The sequence below is a fragment of the Dasypus novemcinctus genome, chromosome 21 (genome assembly GCF_030445035.2).
Source record: "Dasypus novemcinctus isolate mDasNov1 chromosome 21, mDasNov1.1.hap2, whole genome shotgun sequence".
Classification (NCBI taxonomy): Eukaryota; Metazoa; Chordata; class Mammalia; order Cingulata; family Dasypodidae; genus Dasypus; species Dasypus novemcinctus.
In genome coordinates this window covers 68,993,527-69,016,400 of record NC_080693.1, presented here as the reverse complement: position 1 = coordinate 69,016,400, position 22,874 = coordinate 68,993,527, and the positions used below count along the sequence as shown (strand labels likewise).

The 22,874-nt window shown below is 43.8% G+C and overlaps 1 protein-coding gene across 1 annotated transcript in view; it reads left to right on the top strand.

Annotated features, from left to right (window-relative positions):
• The first annotated feature begins 19,232 nt into the window (after positions 1–19,232).
• ERN1 (endoplasmic reticulum to nucleus signaling 1) overlaps positions 19,233–22,874 on the top strand; it is an 85,625-nt gene continuing 81,983 nt past the window's right edge. Inside the window, exon 1 of the mRNA XM_004454063.5 lies at positions 19,233–19,482. Within this exon, the coding sequence (XP_004454120.1) occupies positions 19,438–19,482 (45 nt within the window). The 5' untranslated portion in view covers positions 19,233–19,437. The remainder of the gene's footprint in view (positions 19,483–22,874) is intronic.

Sequence of the window (22,874 nt, the reverse complement as noted above, 5' to 3'; positions counted from 1 at the left end):
CTGTGTGTTCTTCTGTGTCTGCTCGCATTCTTGTCAGCAGCACCAGGAATCTGTGTCTCTTTTTGTTGCGTCATCTTGCTGCATCAGCTCTCCATGTGTGTGGCGCCACTCCTGGGCAGGCTGTGCTTTTTTCACGCGGGGCAGCTCTCCTTGTGGGGGTACACTCCTTGCGCATGAGGCTCCCCTACATGGGGGACACCCCTGCCTGGCATGGCACTCCTTGCTTGCATCAGCACTGCGTGTGGGCCAGCTCACCACATGGGTCAGGAGGCCCTGGGTTTGAACCCTGGACCTCCCATATGTTAGGTGGATGCTCTATCAATTGAGCTAAATCTGCTTCCCAGAAGTATGATGTTTTAATTTCTAAATAGTTAGCAATTTTCCAGATATTTTTTGTTATTGATCTCTAATTTAATTTCTTGTGATCATTCAGTCCCTTTAAATTCGTCATGTTATTTATTGTTGCATAACAAATTACCCCAAAGCCTACTGGCTTAAAACAACAAACATTCATTATTTCATTGTATCTGTGAATCGGGAATTAGAGAGTGACTTAGCTAGGAAGTTTTGGCCCACAGTCTCTCACAAGGTTGCAATCAAAATATGGGTCAGGTCTGCAGTGTCTGAAAGCTTGACTGGGGCTGGAGGATCCACTTCCCACGTCACTCAGAGGCTGCTGGCAAGAGGCCTCAGTTCCTCACTGACAATTGGCTGAGGCCTCAATTCTTCATCTGGTGGACTTCTCCTTGGCACTAACATGGTAACTGACTTTCCCCAGAGTTTGGGTTGTGGGGTTGGGAGGGCTTGAGACCATGACAGAAACTGCAATATCTTTTATTATTTCATCTTGGAAGGGGCATACCAGTGCCTCCCATTTTCTGTTGGTCTACAGACCAACCCGGTACTAATATGAAAATGTTCTCAGAAAGGAAGACATCTTGGAGGTTCCCTGCCTCATTGAGACTTATTTATTGCCCTGCATATGGCCTCTCTTAAATTTAAAAAGAACGTGTATTCTACTATGGTTGGGTATAGTGTTCTACTAGTGTCAGTAAATCAAGGTGTTTGATAATGTTATTCAGTCTCCTATAGCAATGGCTCTCAACTGGGGACAGTTTAGCTACCTAGGGAACATTTGGCAATGTCTGTAGACATTTTTGGTTGTCACAACAGTGAGGGGAACTACTTGCTTCTAATGAGTAGAGACCAGGGATAAATATCCTATGATGCACAGAACAGCCTTCACAGCAAAGAATTACCTGGCTCAAAATGTCAATAGTGCAAAGGTCGAAAAATCTTGTCATAACTTTAAGTGGTTTCTATCTGCTTGTTCTGTCAGTATATGAGAGAGACATGTGGAAATCTCCAAATATAATTGTGGGTTTGTCTTGTTCTGCTTTTGGTTTTGTCAGTTTTTTGCTTCATCTGTTTTGAAGCTCTGTTTTTACATGTTACACATTTAGAATTGTTATGTTTTCTTAATGAATGGAACTTATAATCACTATGAAGTGTCCCTTTTTAGCTCTGAAAATATTCTGTCTTAAAGTCCATTTGTCTGATATAAATATCCTTTCAAGGTTACTTATGATTCATTTTTACATAGTCTATCATATCTTTCTCCATTCTTATATCCTATCTGTATCTTTTCTTTTTTTTTTAAGGTGGTACTGGGGATTGAACCCTGGACCTCATATATGGGAAACAGGTGCTCAACCACTGAGCTACACCCATCCCCGGTCTGTGTCTATATTTGAAATGTAATGCTTGTAGACAGCATATAATTGAGTCTTGCTTTTGTGTTTTTTTAATTTGTTTTTTTAAATTTTTTATTGAAGTATATCATTCATACATGAACGTGCATAAATAATAAGTGTATAGTAAATATTGTGAACTTACAAAATAAACATACATAACATCACACAGGGGTCTCATACATCACCCCTCCACCAATAATTTGCATTGTTGTGAAACATTTGTTACAAACTACGCAAGAGCATTGTCAAAATATTACTACCAACTACAGTCCTTATCTTACATTTGGTGTACTTTTCCCCCAACCCACACTATTTTTTAAAAATACATTTTTGTTACAGATGTTGTGAACTTGCAAAACAGTCATACAGATGTGTAGATTTCCCTATAATACCACATCATGGTGGAACACTTTTACAGATTATGATATAGTGTCATCAGACATTATCACAATAATGGTCCATAGCATACATTTGGCATACTTTTTCCTTACACCTCCATTATCAACACAGTACTGCTTTGGCATTGATGCAAGAATATTATAGTATTGCTGATAACCACAGTCTATAGGTCACACCATTTGTAGTTTTCCCATGTTTCTCCATATTCCCATCACCCTGTAATAGTGATGTACATCTGCTCTAGCTCACAGAAGGACTCTCTTTTTTACCCTTACCCACTATCCTCATCCACCTCTGGGTTCACTGTGTTATTCAGTCCCTAGATTATTTTCAGCTTTCTTTCTATTGACATTTACTACCCAGACTACTGTTTTCAGCCACAATCCCATTTATAAACCAGTTGCAACTCACTGTAATGTGTTGCCATCAACTCTATCCATTTCCGTACTTTTACAGTCAAGTCAATTAAAACTTTTACATACATTAAGCCTCAGTAGTTCTTCTCAACCCTCCTCTTACCTCCTAATAACCTATACTGTAGGTTTTAATTCCATGTGTTTATATTCATATTTAGTTCATATTAATGAGACCATGGAATATTTGTCCTTTTGTGTCTGGCTTACTTCACTTAGTATAATGTCTTCAAGACTCATCCATGTTATCACATGTGTCCCAATTTCATTTCTTCTTACTGAAGCATAGTATTCCATCGTATGTATATACCACATTTTGTTTTTCCATTCATTGATGGATGGACACTTGGGTTGTTTCCATCTTTTGGCAATTGTGAATAATACTGCTATGAACATTGGTGTGCATACCTCTGTTCATGTCATAGTTTTTAGTTCTTCTGGATATATTCCAGGTAGAGGAATTGCTGGATCATATGGCAGTTCTATATTTAGTTTCCTGAGGAACCACCAAAATGTCTTCCACAGAGGCTGCAATATTTTACACTCCCACCAACACTGAAGGAGTGTTCCTATTTCTCCACATCCTCTCCAGCACTTATTGTTGTCTGTTTTTTTAATAATGGCCATTCTATGTGGTGTTAGATGATATCCCATTGTTGTTTTAATTTACATTTCCCTAATAGTTAGTGATACGGAATATTTTTTCATGTGCTTTTCTGGCCATTTGTATTTCCTCTTTGGAGAAATGTCTATTTAAATCTTTTACCCATTTTTCAATTGGACTGCTTGCTCTTTTTTTTTTTTTCCTCTCCTCTTCCTCCCAACCCATTTGTCTTTCACCATTGAGTACAATGTTAGCTGTGGGTTTTTCTTATATGACCTTTATCATGTTGAGAAAATTTCCTTCAATTCCTATTTTTTATAGTATTTTTCCCAAGAAAGGATGCTGTATTTTGTCAAATGCCCTTTCTTTAATAAGATCATGTAATTTTTCTTTGATTTATTAATGTGGTGTATTATGCTGATTGATTTTCTTGTGTTGAACCAGCTTTGCATGCCTGGTATATGACTCACTTGATCATGACGGATAATTCTTTTAATGTGTCCTTGGAGTCGATTAGCAAGTATTTTATTGAGGATTTTTGCATCTGTATTCATGAGAGAAATGGGTCTGTAATTTTCTTTTTTTGTAATACCTTTATCTGGTGTTGGTATTAGGGTGATATTGGCTTCATAGAATGAGTTTAATAGCATTCCTTCTTGTTCAAATTTTTGGAAGAGCTTGAATAAGATTGGTATTAAATCTTTGAATGCTTGGTAGAACTCACCTGTGAAACCATTTGGTCCTGGGCTTTTCGTTTTGGGGAGCTGTTTGATGACTGTTTCAATCTCTTTACTTGTGATTGGTTTGTTAAGGTCTTCTATTTCTTCTAGAATCAGTGTAGGTTATTTGTACCTTCCTAGGAATTTTTCCATTTCATCTACATTGTCTAGTTTCTTAGCATAAAGTTGTTAATAGTAGCCTCTTATGATTTTTCTTATTTCTATAGGTCAGTAGTAAGGTTCCCCTTTTCCTTTTTTATTTCATTTATTTGTATCTTCTCTCTTTTTTTCTTAGTCTAGCTAAGGGTTTGTTGATTTTGTTAATCTTCTTGAAGAACCAACTTTTGATTTTGTTAATTCTCTCTATTGTTTTTTTGTTCTCAATTTAATTTATTTCTGCTCTGATCTTTGTTATTTCATTCCTTCTACTTGCTTTAGGATTAGTTTACTCTTCTTTCTCTAGTTCCTCTAGCTGTGTAGTTAGGTCATTGATTTTAGCTCTTTCTTCTTTTTTTTTTTTAAGATTTATTTACTTATTTATTTCTCGCCCCTTCACCCCCCCCCTCCCAGTTGTCTGCTCTCTGTGTTCATTCGCTGTGTGTTCTTCTGTGACCGCTTCTATCCTTATCAGTGGCACCGGGAATCTGTGTTTCTTTTTGTTGCATCATCTTGCTGTGTCAGCTCTCCATGTGTGCGGCACCATTCCTGGGCAGGCTGCACTTTCTTTTGCAATGGGCAGCTGTCCTTATGGGGCACACTCCTTGTACGTGGGGCTCCCCTACGTGGGGGACACCCCTGCATGGCAGGGCACTCCTTGCGTCCATCAGCACTGCACATAGGCCAGCTCCACACAGGTCAAGGAGTCCTGGGGTTTGAACTGCGGACCTCCCATGTGGTAGGCAGATGCCCTATCCATTGGACCAAGTCCACTTCCCTCTTTCTTCTTTTTTAATGTAAGCATTGAAGGTTATAAATTTTCCTCCCAGCACTGCCTTCGTAGCATCCCATAGGTTCTAATATGTTGTATTCTCATTGTCATTCGTCTCAAGATATTTATTGATTTCTCTTGAAATTTCTTCTTTGACCCACTGATTATTTAAGAGTATGTTGTTTAATCTCCATATATACATGAATTTTCCGTGTTGTTTTTTTTTTTGCCACTTGTTGACTTCCAACTTTATTCCATTATAATCAGAGAAAGTGCTTGTATAATTTCAATTTTGTTGAATTTATTGAGACCTGCTTTGTGACCCAACCTATGGTCTATCCTGGAGAAAGATCCATGAACACTTGAAAAGAATGTATATCCTGCTGTTTTGGGGTGCAATGTTCTGTATATGTCTATTAGGTTTAGTCCATTTATCATATTATTCAAGCTCTCTGTTTCTTTATTGATCTTCTGCCAATCGGTTCTGTCCAAGGTTGAGAGTGGTGTATTGAAGTCTCCAACTATTATTGTAGAGATGTCCATTTCTCCCTTCAGTTTTGTCAGTGTTTGCCTCATGTATCCTTGGGACATCCTGGTTAGGTGCATATATATTTATGATTGTTATTTCTTCCTGATGTTATTTGATGTTATTTCTTTCTTTGGCACTGGGTGGCTCTCCTTACGGGGTGGACTCCTTCCGCGTGGGGCTCCCCTACACAGGGACACCCATGCATGGCACGGCACTCCTTGCATGCATCAGCACTGCACATGGGCAAGCTCCACATGGGTCAAGGAGGCCCGGGGTTTGAACCATGGACCTCCCATGTGGTAGACGGATGCCCTAACCACTGGGCCAAGTCCGCTTCCCTAAGGTGAGTCTTTTGCAGACAACATATAGATGGCTTATATTTTCTTATCCATTCTACCAGTCTTTGTCTTTTGATTGGGGTGTTTAATCCATTAACATTCAATGTTATTACTGTAAAAGCAGTTCTTATTTTATCCATTTTGATTTTTGTGTTTTATCTGTCATTTTATTTATTTTTTCTTTTTTTAAAGATTTTATTTCCCCCCCTCCTCCTGTTCCCCTATTCGCCCTGTTGTCACTATTCGCTCTGTGTCCATTCACTGTGTGTTCTTCTGGGTCTGCTTGTATTCTCATTAGGTGACTCTGGGAACTGATCCTGAGATCTTCCAGAGTGGGAGAGAGGCAATTACTCTCTTGCACCAACTCAACTCCTTATTTGGCTATGTCTTCTTATTTTCACTCCTCTGTGTGTCTTCTTGTGTCATCTTGCTGCAACAGCTCTCCGCGTTGGCTGGCACTCCTGCATGGGGCAGTATTCCCGCATGGGCTGGTACTCTGCATGGGCCAGCTTGTCTTCACCAGGAGCCCTGGGTATCAAACCCTGGACCTATATGGTAGACAGGAGCCCAATTGGTTGAGCCAGTTCTGTTTCCCTGTCATTTCATTTTTGACACTTTTAGTTACTGTTACTGATACAGTTGTCATTTTTAGACTCTCTTCCAGGTCTCTCTCTTCTGTCTTTTCTTTTCAGGCTGTAACACTCCCTTTAGTATTTCCTGCAAAGCTGGTCGTTTTGTTATAAACTCTCTCAGTTTCTGTTTATCTGTGAGTATTCTAATCTCACCCTCATTTAAAAAAAATAATCTTGCTGGGTATAAAATTCTTGGCTGGCAGTTTTTCTCTGCATTCTTGCCTCCATGGTTTCTGATGAGAAATTGGCACTTAATCTTATTGGGTATCCCTTATATGTTAGGCACTGCTTTTATCTTCTGCTTTCAGAATTCTCTCTTTGTCTCTGGCATTTGACATTCTGATTAGTATGTGTCTTGGAGTTGATCTATTTGGATTTATTCAAATGGGAGTACATTGTGCTTTGACATGTCCTTCAATAAGGTTGGGAAATTTTCCACCATTATTTCTTCAAATATTCCTTCTGCCCCTTTTCCCTTCTCTTCTCCTTCTGGGACACCCATGACATGCATGGCTCTTGCTGTCATTTAGTTCTCTGAGACCTTGTTCAATTTTTCCATTCTTTTCTTCATCTTCATCTGTTTCTTTAACTGTTCTTTTGTATGTTCACTTTTTGAGGCCTTGTCTTCAAGCTTGTCAATCCTTTCTTCTGCTTCCTCAAATCTGCTGTTATATGCCTCCAGTGTATTTTTAATTTCATTTATTGCACCTTTCATTCCCATAAGATCTGTTATTTTTCTATGTATGCTTTCAATTCTTCTTTGTATTCATCCAGTGCCATCTTCTTTTTTTTTAAAGATTTATTTATTTACTTATTTCTCTCCCCTCCCCCCCCACCCCACCCCAGTTGTCTGTTCTCTGTGTCTATTTGCTATTTTTTGTCCACTTCTGTTGTTGTCAGCGACACGGGAATCTGTGTTTCTTTTTGTTGCATCATCTTGTTGTGTAAGTTCTCCATGTGTGCAGCACCATTCCTGGGCAGGCTACACTTTTCTTTCACGCTAGGCAGCTCTCTTTACAGGGCGCACTCTTTGTGCGTAGGGCTCCCCTACGCAGGGGACACCCCTGTGTGGCACAGCACTCCTTGCGTGCATCAGCGCTGTGCATGGGCCAGCTCCACATGGGTCAAGGAGGCCCGGGGTTTGAACTGCGGACCTCCCATGTGGTAGATGGACACCCTAACCACTGGGCCAAGCCCACCACCTCCAGTGTCTTTTTAATATCCTTTATCCTTTTAGTTATCATTGAATTTATTAAGGAGATTTGTTTGAACATCTAAGATTAGTTGTCTCAACTCCTTTATGTCATCTGCAGACTTATTGTTCCTTTAACTGGGCCATCTCTTCCTGTTACTTGGTATGGATTGTAATTTTTTTGTTGGTGTTTCCACATCTGGCTTGCTAGATGTATTTATTCTGGGTTCAGTTTCTCCCTTTAGTTTAGGGATTTCTTGTCATTTCTCCCTTGCTGGTTGTGTAGTAGGAGCCAAGGATATAGTTGGTGCCATAAACTGTGGAAGCTGAAGCTGCCCTTGTTACCCCAGGAAGTGATGAAGCTTATCCCACCTTTCTCCTCTGTCAGGAGTAGGGACAGAGATGCAGCCATTTATAATAATCCAAGTTTGGCACAACAAGACTGTCTGTAGTCGCCCAGAAACACTGATGAAGCTTCACACCCTTCCTCCCCTACCTTAGACAGGGATGGAGCTATAGTTGTGATCAGCAATCTATGCTGTGTGTGTGTCCAAAATGGTCACAGTTGCTCAGGTAAACTGATGTATCACCAGATCCTCTCCCCGCTGGGGGTGGAAATGGACCCTCTGGAGTGCCCAACAATCTAATCTGTGTGGGCTAAATATGCCTGCAGTTGCCCTGAGAGGCTGAGGGAGTACTGTCCCTTATGCCCTTTAGCAGGTGGGAATGAAACCACCAATGCTCAACAGTTTACTCTTGTAGGCTGAAAGTACCTTCTGTTGCCCAGAGAGGCTGAGAAAGCACCAGGCACCTCCTATCCTATTGGGTGGTGGGGATGATTCTATGGGTGCTCAACAGTTCAGTCCCTTTAGGCCAAGAATACCTGCCATTACCTGGAGAGGCTGAGGAAACACCAGCCCACTTCTATCCTCTCAAGACATAGGGTTGGATCCACAGGCACCCAATAGTTCAGTCCCTATTGGCTGAAAGTACCCACCGTTGTCCAGAGAAGCTGTGGAGACACCAAAACCCTCATATCCTACTGGGGGTGGGGGTGGATTCATAGGCATCCAATAGTCCAGTCCATGCAGGCTGAAGGTCTGCTGTTGCCCAAAAAGGCTGTGGAAACACCAGTCCCCTTCTTTCCTATTGGAGGGTGAGGGTGGGTCCATAAGTACCCACCAGTCCAGGGTGTTTGGGCAAAAAGCACCTGAAGTTACCCAGAGAGGCTGGGCAAACATAGCCCATTTCTTGCCCTATTGGAGATGGACGTAGAGCCACAGGTGCCCAATGGTCAGGCTTGTGCAGCCCAAAACTGCCTGAAGTTGCCCTGAGAGGTTGAGGGAACACCAGCCCCCTCCTATCCTGTGGGGGGGCAGAGGTGGAGATGGGCTCAAAGGCACTCAACAAACTTGTTTGTGTGGGCTTAAAACTCCTGCCATTGCCCATAGAGGCCAAGGATACCCACCTCCCCTCCTGTTCTCTTGGGGTGTGGGGGTGCAGCCCCAGGTGTCTGACTATTCAGCCTGTGCCAGCAGAGAGCACTTGCAGTTGCCTGGAGAACCTGGTGCAGGTCCTGCCAGCTACCTCTCTGCTGGAGGTGGGGCTGGAGCCTAGGCTAGGGCTGCAATCAGATCTTGGTGGAAAGAAGTCAATGCCTAACCTCACTGGATTTCAGTCAGCCAGGTTTCCCCTCATGCCAGCGGCTACTGGACTCTTCTGCTTGGAAAGGCTCAGACCCTAGCTGTCTCTAGGATTATACTGTACCCAGCCAAGTCCACTAATCAGTAGCTGAGGTCAGTGGACAACTGTCCATTTCCCACTGTTTATGGGAAATGGAGCTTCCAACTCCAGCCACAGAATAGCTCCTTAGGCAGCTTGCACCCTAGAGTAGGATGGGCACCAGCCTCTGTGGTGTGGCTTGCAGCTTCCCAGAGAGGTGGTGCAGTTCCCCCCAGCTTCCTCCCTGCTAGAGGTGGGACTGGGTTTTAGTCTAGACCTGCAATCCAACCTGAGTGGAAAGAAGCCAGTTCTTACAAGCACTGTGATTTTCAGTCAGTGCCACTTCCCCTAGTGCCTGAGGCGGAGTCAAAATGGTGGCCACCGACTTCCCTCTCATCTGGACAGGCTCAAAGTTTACTTGTTCCTTGGATTTTACTTCAGCCCACCAAATCTACTAATCAGTAGCTGAAGTGGGTGCCACACCATGTCTTCCTCCTCTGTTTTTCTGAGGGGAATGGAGCTTCCAACTCCAGCCATGGAATAGCTCCCGAGGCAGCTTGTGCACCACAGGCACCGACCTCCATGGTGTGAAGGGCTCTACTCATGAATCCTTTGTGCAGAGGAACTGTCTCCTCCTTCCACACTCTCAAGGATGTTGCAGGATACTCTGCTCTCCTGGGTCCTCCAAAGTGGTGCCTTAGGTAGCTCTGGGTGACCACCAACTGCCTTGTATCACGAGCTCACTCCTAGAGCTCCTTACTCTGCCGCCATCTTGGTTCCCCCCTGCCTTGCTTTTGTTTTTTCACTTTGACAATTTCTGCCTTTTAATGAACATGTTTAGCCCACTTGAATTTTCTTGAACAGCTTTATTGAAATATAATTCACATACCATACCATTCACCCCTTTTAAAGTGGGCAACTTAATGGCTTTTAGTATAGTAACAGAACGGTGCATTCATCCCACAATAAGTTTTAGAATATTTTCATTATCCCCAAAAAACCCTACATCCCTTGACCATCATTCCCTAATATCCACCAGGCAATCACTAGTCTACTTTCCATTTTTACAGATTTGCCTATTTTATAAATATCATACAATAAGTCGTCTTTTGTGACTAGCTTCTTTCAATTAGCATGTTTTCAAGATTCACCTGTATTGTCATATATATCAGTACTTCATTCTACCTTATTGCTGAATACTATGACTATACCACATTTTATTTATCCATTCATCATTTGAAGGACATTTGAGTTGTTTCCACTTTTCAGTTATTATGAATAATACTACTCGGAACATTTGTGTATAAGTTTTTCTTGTGGATGTATATTTTCATTTCTCTGGAAGAAACATTACAGTTTTTTTTCAAATACTTTTTTAAAAAGATTTATTTATTTATTCCCCTCACCCCTGTTGTTTTACACTCACTATCTGCTTTCTGTATCCATTTGCTGTGTGTTCTTCTGTGTCTGCTTGTCTTCTCTTTAGGCAGCACCAGGAATTGATCTTGGCACTTTCTGGAGTGGGAGAGAGATGCTCAATCTCTTGTGCCACTTCAGTTCCCTGGTATGCTGCTTCTCTTATTTTCTGTCCTCTGTGTCTCTTTTTGTTGCATCATTTTGCTGTACCAGCTTTCTCCACAGACCTGCACTCCTGTGTGGGAATCGAACCCTGGATCTCCCATATGGTAGACATGAGCCCAATCACTTGAGCCACATCTTCTTCCTGGTAACTGCTTTTTTTTTTTTTTTTAAGATAATTTATTTATTTCTCTCCCCTTCCCTGCTTCCCCCACCAGTTGACTGCTCTCTGTAGTCATTCAATGTGTGTTCTTCTGTGTCCACTTGTATTCTTGTCAGCAGCACTGGAAATCCGTGTCTCTTTTCTGATTGTGTCATCTTGCTGCGTCAGCTCTCTGTGTGTGGGGCAGGCTGCACTTTTTTTGTGCTGGGTGGCTCTCCTTATGGGGCGTGCTCCTTGTGCATGGAGCTCCCCTACGTGGGGGACACCCCTGCGTGGCATGGCACTCCTTGTGCACATCAGCACTGCATGTGGGCCAGCTTATCACAGCCAAATCCACTTTCCTGGTAATTGCTTTTTAATTGGAGAATTCCCCTTGTTTTTTTAGTTTACTATACAGACTGTGTTTTGTTTTGTTTTATCTTTTGTAGAAATTTGCAATCAGCCAACCTTTTAAAATTCTTTTAAAATTTCAGAATGCCTTTTATTGTAAGTAACAGAAAACCTATCTCAAATTGGCTGAAACCATAAAAGTAAATGTATTAGCTCACATGACTTTAAAACACAGAGGAGGGAAGCGGACTTGGCCCAATGGATAGAGCATCCACCTACCACATGGGAGGTCCGCAGTTTATTTATTTATTTTTTTAAAGATTTATTTTTATTTATTTCTCTCCCCTTCCCCCCACCCCCAGTTGTCTGCTCTCTGTGCCCATTCACTGTGTGCTTTTCTGTGTCCGCTTGTATTCTTTTTTTTTTTTTTAATTTTTTTATTTTTTATTGACTTTGTAATAATATTACATTAAAAATATATATGTGAGGTCCCATTCAACCCCACCCCCCCCACCCCCCCTCTCCCCCCACCCCCAACAACACTCGTTCCCATCATCATGACACATCCATTGGATTTGGTAAGTACATCTTTGGGCACCTCTGCACCTCATAAACATTGGTTCACATCATGGCCCATACTCTCCTCTATTCCATCAAGTGGGCCCTGTGAGGATTTACAATGTCCGGTGATTACCTCTGAAGCACCATCCAGGGCAGCTCCATGTCCCGAAGACGCCTCCACCTCTCATCTCTTCCTGCCTTTCCCCATACCCTTTGTCCACTATGTCCACTTTTCCCAATCCAGTGCCACCTCTTCTATGTGGACATTGGATTGGTTGTGTCCATTGCACCTCTATGTCAAGAGGAGGCTCAGATTCCACCTGGATGCTGGATGCAATCCTCCCATTTTCAGTTGTAATCACTCTAGGCTCCATGGTGTGGTGGTTGTCCTTCTTCAACTCCATCTTAGCTGAGTGTGGTAAGTCCAATAAATCAGATTGTAGGTGCTGGAGTCTGTTGAGGCTCAGGACCTGGCTATCACATTGTCAGTCCAGAGATTCAAATCCCCTAAATATATCTTAAACCCCAACATTAACTGTACCTCCAGCACATTAGCATGAAAGTCTTATGAAGGGAGATCCCATCTGAGTCCAGATTCATCACACATAAACACCATTTCCAAAGAGGGGCCATCTGCCCTGGTAGTTAACCCCATTGGCCATGACCATAACTCCCATGGGTCTCTTTAGCCCTCAAAGGAACCAATATCTGGGGGTTGTATCTGCTTTATCTGTCTCTCTGACTCTGCTCAGTTGTGCATGAGGGCAAACCTTCTGCCAGCCTCCAGACTCTTTTTTAGAAACTCGTAGCCATATAAACTCATTTCTCCTTTCCATTTCCCCCTTACTTTAGGTCAAACAGCATTTTAAAGTCATGGTATTTTATGTAGACATGGATATTCTGCTGATCCGCATTGAACCTTCCGTATAAGGTCATTTTCCAGTTGCATCACCAGTTGGTAGTTGATAGTGGTCCCTCGTTGCCAGGGAGGCTCATCCCCGGGTGTCATGTCCCACGCTGGGGGGAAGGCATTGCATTTACATGCTGAGTTTGGCTTCGAGACTGGCCACATTTGAGTAACATGAAGGCTGACAGGAGGAAATTCCCAGGCACAAAGTTGCTCTAGGCCTTGTTCTTATTTTGGGTTTATCAGCTCACAAGCATAGTCATTAGCATCAGGGGCTCACTGTTGAACCCTCACTCCCTCCCGGTCCCCGCCACTGTACCTGGGAGACTGTCGCTGCTCCCCTAGGGACCACGACAGAGAGGTCCGCAGTTTAAACCCTGGGCCTCCTTGACCCGTGTGGAGCTGATGCAACAAGATGATGCAACAAAAAGAAACACAGATTCCCAGTGCCACTGATAAGGATAGAAGCAGTCACAGAAGAACACACAGCAAAGGGGGGGAGGGGTGGGGAAGGGGAGAGAAATAAATAAATAATAAATCTTTAAAGAAAATAAAAAAGAAATACAGATTCCTGGTGCCACTGATAAGGATAGAAGTGGTCACAGAAGAACACACAGCGAATGGACACAGAGAGCAGACAACTGGGGGGAGGGGGGTATAAATAAATAAATAAAACACAGGGGAACCGGGCTCCAGGTAAAGCTTGCCCCATCATCTTGGTCACCCTAAAGGTAGCCACAACAGCTCCTGGGGCTCCCTGCTCCCTTATATACTGTGCCTACTAAAGATTTTTTAATGTCTTGGATGTACCCCTGAACCAGTCACTATGATTTGGTTTGCTTATTCTGGTTCTTTCTGCAGTGAGGTGATGGTAACCACATACCAACAGCAAAGGTGTCCAAACGGCAATCCAGGGCTTTTGAAAAAGGGAAAAGGGGAAATGAGTGTGTGTATCCACCACATTGTTTAATTTTCAACCTATGATTTTCTAATTTTCAAAGTCATGAACAAAGCCACAATCTCTGACACCTCGGGAACGAAGTACTTAGCATGCTTTTACTTCCCTTACTTCCCCTATGCAGTTCTCCCACCCATGCACGCACATTCCCAATGAATAGTAATTTAGTAGAGTTTGAGGTTATAGGCTTAGATAATTCTTAGTTGTGGGAAACCCTGAGGTGGTGAAGAGCATGACCCCTTCTGAAAGAGAAAGAAGGTGAGGATGGCTGGAGCATGGAGAACAAGGGAGAAGTGGGGTGAGACGAACGTGGCAAGGTAGGCAGGGGCATTCAGACAGGGCATATGGTAAAGACTTTGGATTTTCTAAGAGCAAAAGAAGTCATTGACAGGTTTTAAGCAGGAACATGATGTAGTCTGATCAACCAAAAGCTCCTTGGTGTGATATTCCACAGTCCAGATTTATCTCCCCACCAAGAATAACTTGAGCTACCAGGTATGAAGGGCCTACCAGGCAAGGCACATCAGTGGTGCATGGGCTCAGGGTTTAGCAACCTTCCCTCAAGAGTGAAGTGCATATGCTTGAGGGTTGGATGAACTCAACCTTCTCAGAAAACAAAGAATAGTTTTGATTAAAAAACAAAGGGTGACCTTCAGGAAGCTACATGGCATAGTGGTCAAGAGCATAAACTCTGAAATCAAGCTGCCCTTGAGCTCAAATCCCAGCTCTGCTTGGCCATTTATTAATTGTGAAAATGTAAACAAATTACATCATCTGTCTGAGCCTCTGATTGCTGATTGCTCTGGGAATTAGAGATTTAAAAAAATAGAAATAACATTATCTATCTTTCAGGATTTAGAGCTAAAATATGTCAAGTACCTTGCCCATCTTGCCTTCTCATCCTCATCTGCCACTGATGAGTCTGCTTGGGTTTCCATGAAACCACCCAGTGCTTTCCTTTCCCCAGGCCCTTGTTCAGGTCCTCCTCTCACTCTAGAATGTTCTTCCTCCTGTCAAATCTGTCAAAAGACCCAGCCCAGACACCCCTTCTTCCATGAAGCCCTCTCTGCTCTCTCTATCCCACTTTCTTCCACCAGAATAATCTCTCTCTTAACCACCATAACTGCATTTCCCTGCATTTCCACCTTCTCACACCCTTCACAGTCTTCCTTGTACTATGGTTACTTATGTGCATGTCCTATCACCTTTACTGACCTGCAAACGCTTTGGCATTCCCTCATGGCATTAATCCTTTGTACTTAGAAGCCCTCATTGATATTTGCTGAAAGAATACATGAATGGATGGATGAACAGTTATCATCCATATGGCATCAAAGAAAGATGAGGTCATCCATAAAATGAAGCTGACTAACTTATGGATTTTCTTTGGTTTATAAAGTGGGAAAAGAGCAGGGAGGTGGGAGGAAAACTAGAAATGGTAATATCCAAGGAGGAAAAATTCAAGAAAGAATAGCTAACAGTACCTGATTTGAAAAGAGGCCCAGGAGAAATGGATCGAATGCAGAGGCCGCTGGGATTTTACATGAGGAAAAATGTTTATGAGCTGCTTGAGAAGTTTCTGGAGAGTTCTGTAATGATAAGCGAGACCCCAGGGGACTAGGAGAGAATGAACAGCAATTTCCTTTTTGGCACTGCACTGGCTCTTTTGAGAATATTAATACAGTATGAATTGGTGACACTACAGACACTTCACCATGGTGGCTTGTAGACTTGCACTAATAGGCGTGAAATAAAACAACTCAGAGTCAAGTTAACAAGTAACTACCTCGAAGGGGCAGAAAACTGGGGGGACGCTTGCCTTCTTGGCCAGCTCCAAGATGAGATGAGGAGCCTTCTCATGTTAGTTGAGGCAACACCCCTCATCACTACATATTTCTATGAGATTTGTTCATCCAGGGAAGAACCAGTCTGGACTGCTCTCTGACCACAGGTACAGGACAAATATTAGTACCCTGCCATAGTGCAATGGGCAGGGGTAGGAAGAATAACCAGCTAATGGTGGAACACTTGATAGTGTCTGGGGTTGACTAGACAAGCTGTGAAGTTAAGAGGAGAGCTGGGTTCAGATGCAGGTTCTGCCTCTTACTACCCATATTATCTACCAGACTGTTAACTTTCCTAAATTTCAGTGTCTCATTTGTAAAATTGGGCTAATAACACCTCCCCTGTAGAATTGCTGTGCAGATAACATGAGATGACCCTATAAAGCACATATTTGCACATTGCCAAAAAGTAGTGAACACCCAATGAATATCAACTGTCATAGTAAGTATCGCTTTTGCAATACATGAAAGTGTATAGAGGGTGGGATTCTGTGGTAAAGAGAAGTACTTCAGAATGAGTGTCACAATCATTTCCAATCTAGTCATCCTAGAACAGGAAGAGCCAAAGTCCTATTTACTTAAGAATCAAACCACTCACAGAGTGGCAGAGGCTTTTTTATTTCCTTAAACATTAGGACACAAAAGAGATAAAAATTTAGCTTGCTACCAGACACTCTTACTTCATGGTTTTATTTAATCCATAACTATGTCACACATGCTGTAAATTCAAATCTGTCTGGAAGAAGCAGCAACAGTAGTGAGGTTGCTAAAAAAATCTGACTTGATTTATTCTGATAAAGGCATTGTCCTTTTGCAACATTACTGAAGCTTTCGACTATGACCTCTCTTTCTGGTTTTACCAGCTTTTCCTTTCAAGTCTCCTTCTTCAAGGAGAGTATCTGGGAATTAACCTCACAATAATTTTAAAATGAAAAAATTTAAGAGTTTAAATGTCGTGATTTCGTTCACTAGAGGGCGACATTTGCTAAAATAAATAAAAGGGATGCCCGCAGGATATGAGTGAACTGAAGTCCGAGTTCTCCAAGTTGACTGCAGAAACACACAAGTTTATGGCTTCAACCCCAGATCCTGAATCGGTAGGGAGAGGGGGCACAAAAAGTTCTTGGAACTCTGTTTTTAAAAAGCTCTCCAAGTTTGGGTTTAGAGAGAAGTGAAAATAAGATTTTTTAAAACTCATTTTCTCCTGCCCACCCTGGACACATTCAGGTCCAACTGCAGCCCATGATGAATCTGATAAACATTTTTGTTGTTGTGTTTTTCCTTAACCTTGGTAGAAAAGAGGGCTTATCTTTACACTATGACAATGACCTTTGCCTTGTTTTAGTGGATATTTATTAACTGGGACTTACAGAAAGTCATTCACTGCCCATTTTCACTTCTATTACAGGGACAGATCTACTTCAAAGGCATGCTACAAAATACTTCCATTTCTGTTTGTGTTTATCAGTGATGCCAGCTTCCGCTTCATCATAAGCAAAAAGTTGTCTTCAAATAGTACCTGGCTATGGAGCAAGATCATAGGCAACGCCATTATATATAAAACCAGTACCTATCAGTCTGAGGTTGCAATAGAGTGAAGAAGTACACAACACACACAAACTGATGAAACTTAAAAATAGTTTAACTGGTGCACAAAAAATTCCAAGAACATGTAACAGATTATTAAGGCCTTATGATTTGGTCTGGCAGAGTGCAAGATAAATACACCTGGGCCAGGCTCCGTGAAACATTTTCTTTTCCTTTCCAGAATCTTTAAAACTGATTTATGAGTCAGATTGAGGTAAGCATTTCCCTTTGTGTTTCATCTGCAGCACTACCAGGGTCACAGTGACATTTTGAATGGTAAAAGGACTGCCAGAGTTCCAGCAAAGAGAATTTCTGTCCTAAATATACTATGTTTGAGAAAAAATCAAACCTGGAGAAGGGATGTGAAAGCAATTTTTTTTTCAGTCAAGCTTCTCTTTTAACTCAAGCACGTGTTCTTATAGATCCTGTTGTCAGCTTGCAAGATGGACAGGTAACAATTAAAGCCCTCCTCCCAGTTTCCTTGCTGAAGGCTCCTCCCTACACCTGGCCAAGCTGCTCAGAAGCCATGGGGCCTCTCTCACACATCTCTCTGCCTAATCCCCATCCTATCCATATGCTTTATAAACATGGAGGCAACACTTCTCAACACAGGTCTGTTGCTTTCACAGTCGCTGAGATTCTTCCCATTCTGGGGTGCTGAATTTTCCAGTGTTGGTAGGCATTAGTCCCGGGCATAGGGGATTGGGAATGGGGAACCCTGTTTAAGGGGCTTTGGTTCGTTATGGGCATTTCTGTCTGGTGTAGGTGGATCAGATCTGTCCACAATGCATGCAGATTCCATCCCTCCACCACTGCTTCTTTGCTGTTTTCTCTGATGTGGCTTGTTCCTTTCCTCCTTCCCCCTGAACATTCTGAGGCTGTCATATGAGCAAGACAGGAAAAATAAGAGAAGTTGGTATTCCCCCTTTCCTTTTTCCCTCCTATAATAATATATACAAAATACTGTTTCTTGAGCTCCAAGTCTCAAGTTCATTCTCTCTTGATACAAGCAATATGTCCTCCTTCCCGCTTCCCTCTCAGTGGAGGCCAGTGACCAAACAGCTCCAGGCTCTTTAATTCAGGTTAATACCCCACACTTCTTCCAATGAGTTGTGACACGTGTCGTCTAAGCTTTACAAGGTCACATCTACAAATGCCACATAACACACATGACACGAAGCCAAAAAGTTTTTCTCCATTGCTTATGCTTTTTGGTCGACGTTTACTCCAAAGGGAAATGATGCCTATTGGACACGATTTGAGGGGAATTCCTGGGGGCAAAGGATAGGAGGAAGAGGGGCTTGGGACTAGATGAGGCACAGCTGGAGGACTTCAGGGTTGTGAACGCAGAAACTGCTGGGCAAGGGGAAGAAGCGCCGGGTTTACAGTAGTCTCCTGCCGGCTGCTGAAATCTCGCTCCAGAGGTCGCCTCAGTAAACGTCGCCGATGATGCCAGGGTAGGCCGCGGATCGGATCTGACGCAGCCAGACCCTCGGCGGGATTAGTGGATCTGCATGGCGGTGGAAGGGCCCGCGTGGCAGGGCCGTGGGTCACCCCTAGCCACCGGATCAGCATCTCGGGTGGACCGCCCAGCGCCGAGAGGCCTCACGCCAAGGTCTGGTCCTTCTCTTTAACTGCTGAGGTCGCCGGACGCTGGCCAGCTGGAGGCCGGCCCCACCCGGCACCGCGCCGGCACTACCCAGCACCGCGCGGGCACCACCCAGGGCCCTCGCCCACCATCGCTCCGCCCTCGGCCCCGCCCAGCAGTGCCCCGGCACCGCCTATAGCCTCTCCCACCACCAGCTCCGCCCTTGGCCCCGCCCAGCACCACTCCGGCCCCGCCCATGGCCCTCTCCCACCACCAGCTCCGCCCTTGGCCCCGCCCAGCACCGCTCCAGTTCTGCCCACGGCCCTCTCCCACCACCAGCCCCGCCCTTGGCCCCGCCCAGCACCGCTCCAGTTCTGCCCATGGCCCTCTCCCACCACCAGCTCCGCCCTTGTCCCCGCCCAGCACCGCTCCGGCCCCGCCCATGGCCGGCTCCTCCATCAGCTCCGCCCCTGAACCCGCCCCTGAGCCCGCCCCGACCGGAAGAGGCGCGGGCACCCGGCTCTTATAGGGCTGGGAATGAAGGTGCTGCTGCCTCCTAGTCAGTTCTGCGTCGGCTCAAGCTCGGCCGCCGCCGCGCAGTCGTCGCGGCCCTCCCGCCCCGTCCTCCGCCTGCCCGCACCTCCCCCCGGAGCCGGCTGGCCGGGCGCGGAGCCAGGGCCGAGTCCCCGCCATGCCGGCCCGGCTGCTGTTGGCGCTGCTGCTGTCCGTGCCCGGGGTGAGTGGCCGGGGAGCGTGGGGTGGCGGACAGCTCGGGACGGGGCGGGCCGGGTCGTGGCCGGGGAAGGATTGCGCCGGTCACTGGGGCCGGAGTCTGAGCCGGGCGCGCGGCGGCGGTAGCCGAGGCCGGGGCCGTCCTCGCGGAGGCTCGGGCCGGGCGCTGGAGGCGACGCGAGGCCGGGAGCGCCTGGCCGGCCGGAGTCGCGGCCGGCATCCCCTTGGCGTCGGCCTCTCTGTCATGGGCAGCGGCTTCGGAGGACCCGTGGGTTCCGACGCAACTTTGTGGCGCCCTGGGCGACACCTTGGTGTCTCCAGAAGGCCCCGGGCCCTTGGAAGGCTGCCTCACCTGCCGGACCCTCCTTCAGGTGGGCGCCGGCCCTGCTTGGCGGTGGCCACTGAAGGACGTGAAGGGCCCTGTAACCAAGGGGGCAGGGAATGGCTTGCATTTGTAGTCCTTGTTTGAATTTTGAAAAACGCGACAACTTTAGAAATCTAATATAACAGGGAGTGGGTGAACATTTAACCCAGAGCCTTGATTCTGCTTACCTGTCCTGCAGGTTTCTTGGTATTTGGAAGCAGGAGGCTTCCTTTTATGCATCAAAACTTCCTTACGCCTTTGAAACTCTGGGTATTTGACTTGTTTTTTAAGACCACATATAGGACAGAGGTGAAGCTGCTTCAAAACTTTTAAGTGAAAGACTTCCTTCACATGAGTGCCTGTGGGATGGTCAGAAATATCTTTGCATCTTTTTCTGGTGGAGAAGAATGGAAGTGCCTAGTGTACATTTATTTAACTGTTTACAGCCCTCACTCAAGCTGTGGGTTTGGCTGAGGAGGACATTTTTGTGGGAAGACAGCTTTTTTCCTTCTGGTTGGAAGAACCTAAATTATTGAGTGCTTTTTTAAAAGCATATTGTTCCGGATGTGACCATGGCACATTTGTTCAGGTTCTGTTTAATGACCTCCACTGTGTACTCTTCAGTATGGCATGTGCCAGGTGTCCAGGTGGAGAATTGACATGTGTGTACCTGAGTGCCACAGCGTGAACTTTGGAGGTTACACATTTCAGGCAAATAGTCTGTGCTCTTGGAGTTACAAGAACTTGGAAACAGCTGAGATTATAAATAAGGTCACCTTTTTCAAATTCAGGTTTTTTAATAGTTAAATTCATACACACTTTCTTCGTGATAGAAATTGCATAAGTTAAGTATTTTTTCTATCTTTAAACAAAATGCACTTTCACAACTAGGGTCAGATTTTGAACCTGAACACTTCCCTTGGATTGGTTAACTACTGCCTGGCATCACAAATAATAATATAAACAGAATGACCAAACATGTGACACAGAAAGCGATCATTTCAAAGCTGCATATTTTTGGGCCTAGGTGTAAATAGTTTCCTTTGCCATATCGTTTCATTTGCTATTCTTTCACTGGGTTCTAGTGTTTTAGTTATTGTATAACTTAGGCTAAAGAGCCCAAAATAACAATTTAGCTTCAGTTGGGACTACAGTTTCAATTCACATGAATATTTTTAAATTGTATGTAGAAATCCAAGCTTCTCAGAGTTCTGGTAAAATATTCCAGACCCTTGTCAAAAGATTATGTTTTAATGCAACTGCTTTTAAAGTAAAAGATCAGAATTTCACATGCAGAATTACCTCCCATAGAAATCTTGACTCCCTCTGCCCACCCAAACTTAATAAGAATCTTTTTAAAAATTCTGAACAAAAGGCATTACAAAGTTTACAGCTAAACTAATAATTTCTTGCAGAAAGGACTCGCTGTAAAATCAGACAAACCTGAGTTTAACTGGTCACTTGCTAGCTGTACCCTCAGACAAAACTTATTTTATTTTTACATTTTACATTTTCTGAAATGTGAAAGGGGGGCAGCTGACAATGTGAAGACACCTTGCATATGATAGTTAATAAATGTTAATTCTCTTTTAAACACCCCTCCCCTTAAAAGTGCATTTTATTCAGTCACTTTTAAAAAATATTATATTATGCCTCTGCAAGGAATTTTTTAAAATTTATTTTATTTGTTTATTCCTCCCACCCTTTGCCACTTGTGCTTGCTGTTTGCTCTCTATGTCTGCTCACTGTGCATTCTTCTCGTGTTTGGTTGTCTTCTTTTCTTCTCTTTAGAAGGCACCAGGAACCAATCCTGGAACCTTCTACCTTGGGAGAGAGGCACTCAATTGCTTCAGCCATCTCAGCTCCCTGGCTTGTTGTGTCTCTCACTGTCTTTCCTCTGTGTCTCTTTTGTTGTGTCATCTTGTTGCATCAGCTCTCTGCATGGACCAGCTCTCCACGCCGGCCAGCTTGCCTTCACCAGGGGATCCCTGGAACAGAACCTGGGACCTCCCATATGGTAGATGGGAGCCCAATTGCTTAAGCCATATCTGCTTCCCAAGGAATATTTTTTGACAGTATTTCTTTTTGATTGAAGAAGTAACTCGTGCATTGGAGGCAAATGTGATTTTCTTTTCAGCATGTGTCTGATTGAGCCAGACCTAGACTCATTATGGGCTGATACTCTAGGCTACTCGATGCAAAATACAGTTACATCATTATTAGTAAGCACTGGAGGCTATCTTTTGTTAATCCAGAATGTGCTTATTTAGTGAGTGAGTTTTTCTTCTTCTTACTAGACCCATATCTTGTCCCTGGTGTTGGTTTGTATTACACCATCACTGTCACGTGGTCCTTGTTTTATGATGTTTAGGTGCCCCTTCTCTCAATGATAGAGATCCATAATAGGAGGAAAGATGCTTCTTTTCAGTTATAATACACAAAATTGATTTTATTGAATTAGTGTTTTGGTTTTACAAGGGAGTTAAAAAAAAAAAACCACAAGTCAGGGAGAACCAATGAGAACTGAAGACAGTGTGTACTGAAACACACTCAAAATAACATCTGAAAGATTAGCTTAGCATTTATTTTGATAGTTATCACCTGCACAAATTACCCTAATAGGCAATATCAGGGTATTTATACCAAGGCCATGAGTAGACTGTTGCATTAAGCTTTTCCTATCAGGGCAGCTGATCAAGAAATTAGAGTTTAGTTGCACACATATGGGTAACTGCTTCTCAGAGCATAAGCAAATGAGAGTCACTTTCGAGAGAGTTCAATGGTAGACCATATTCCTGAATATAAAACCTGTGAGTAAATAAAGGTTGCTTCTGTCTGGTTAGAATAGTACCAGCCCTGCGTGGACCTGAGAAATGTCATTATTTGCCTACCTCAGGTTTGGGCCCCATTTCTCTGGGTGAAGAATCGTTAGATAACCATTTCATTTTCATTCTAAACTGTTGGTTTCAGGACCTCAAGTAATCTTTAGATTCAATGTTTTGTATATTTTATAGTCACCAAATGTTTTCCCT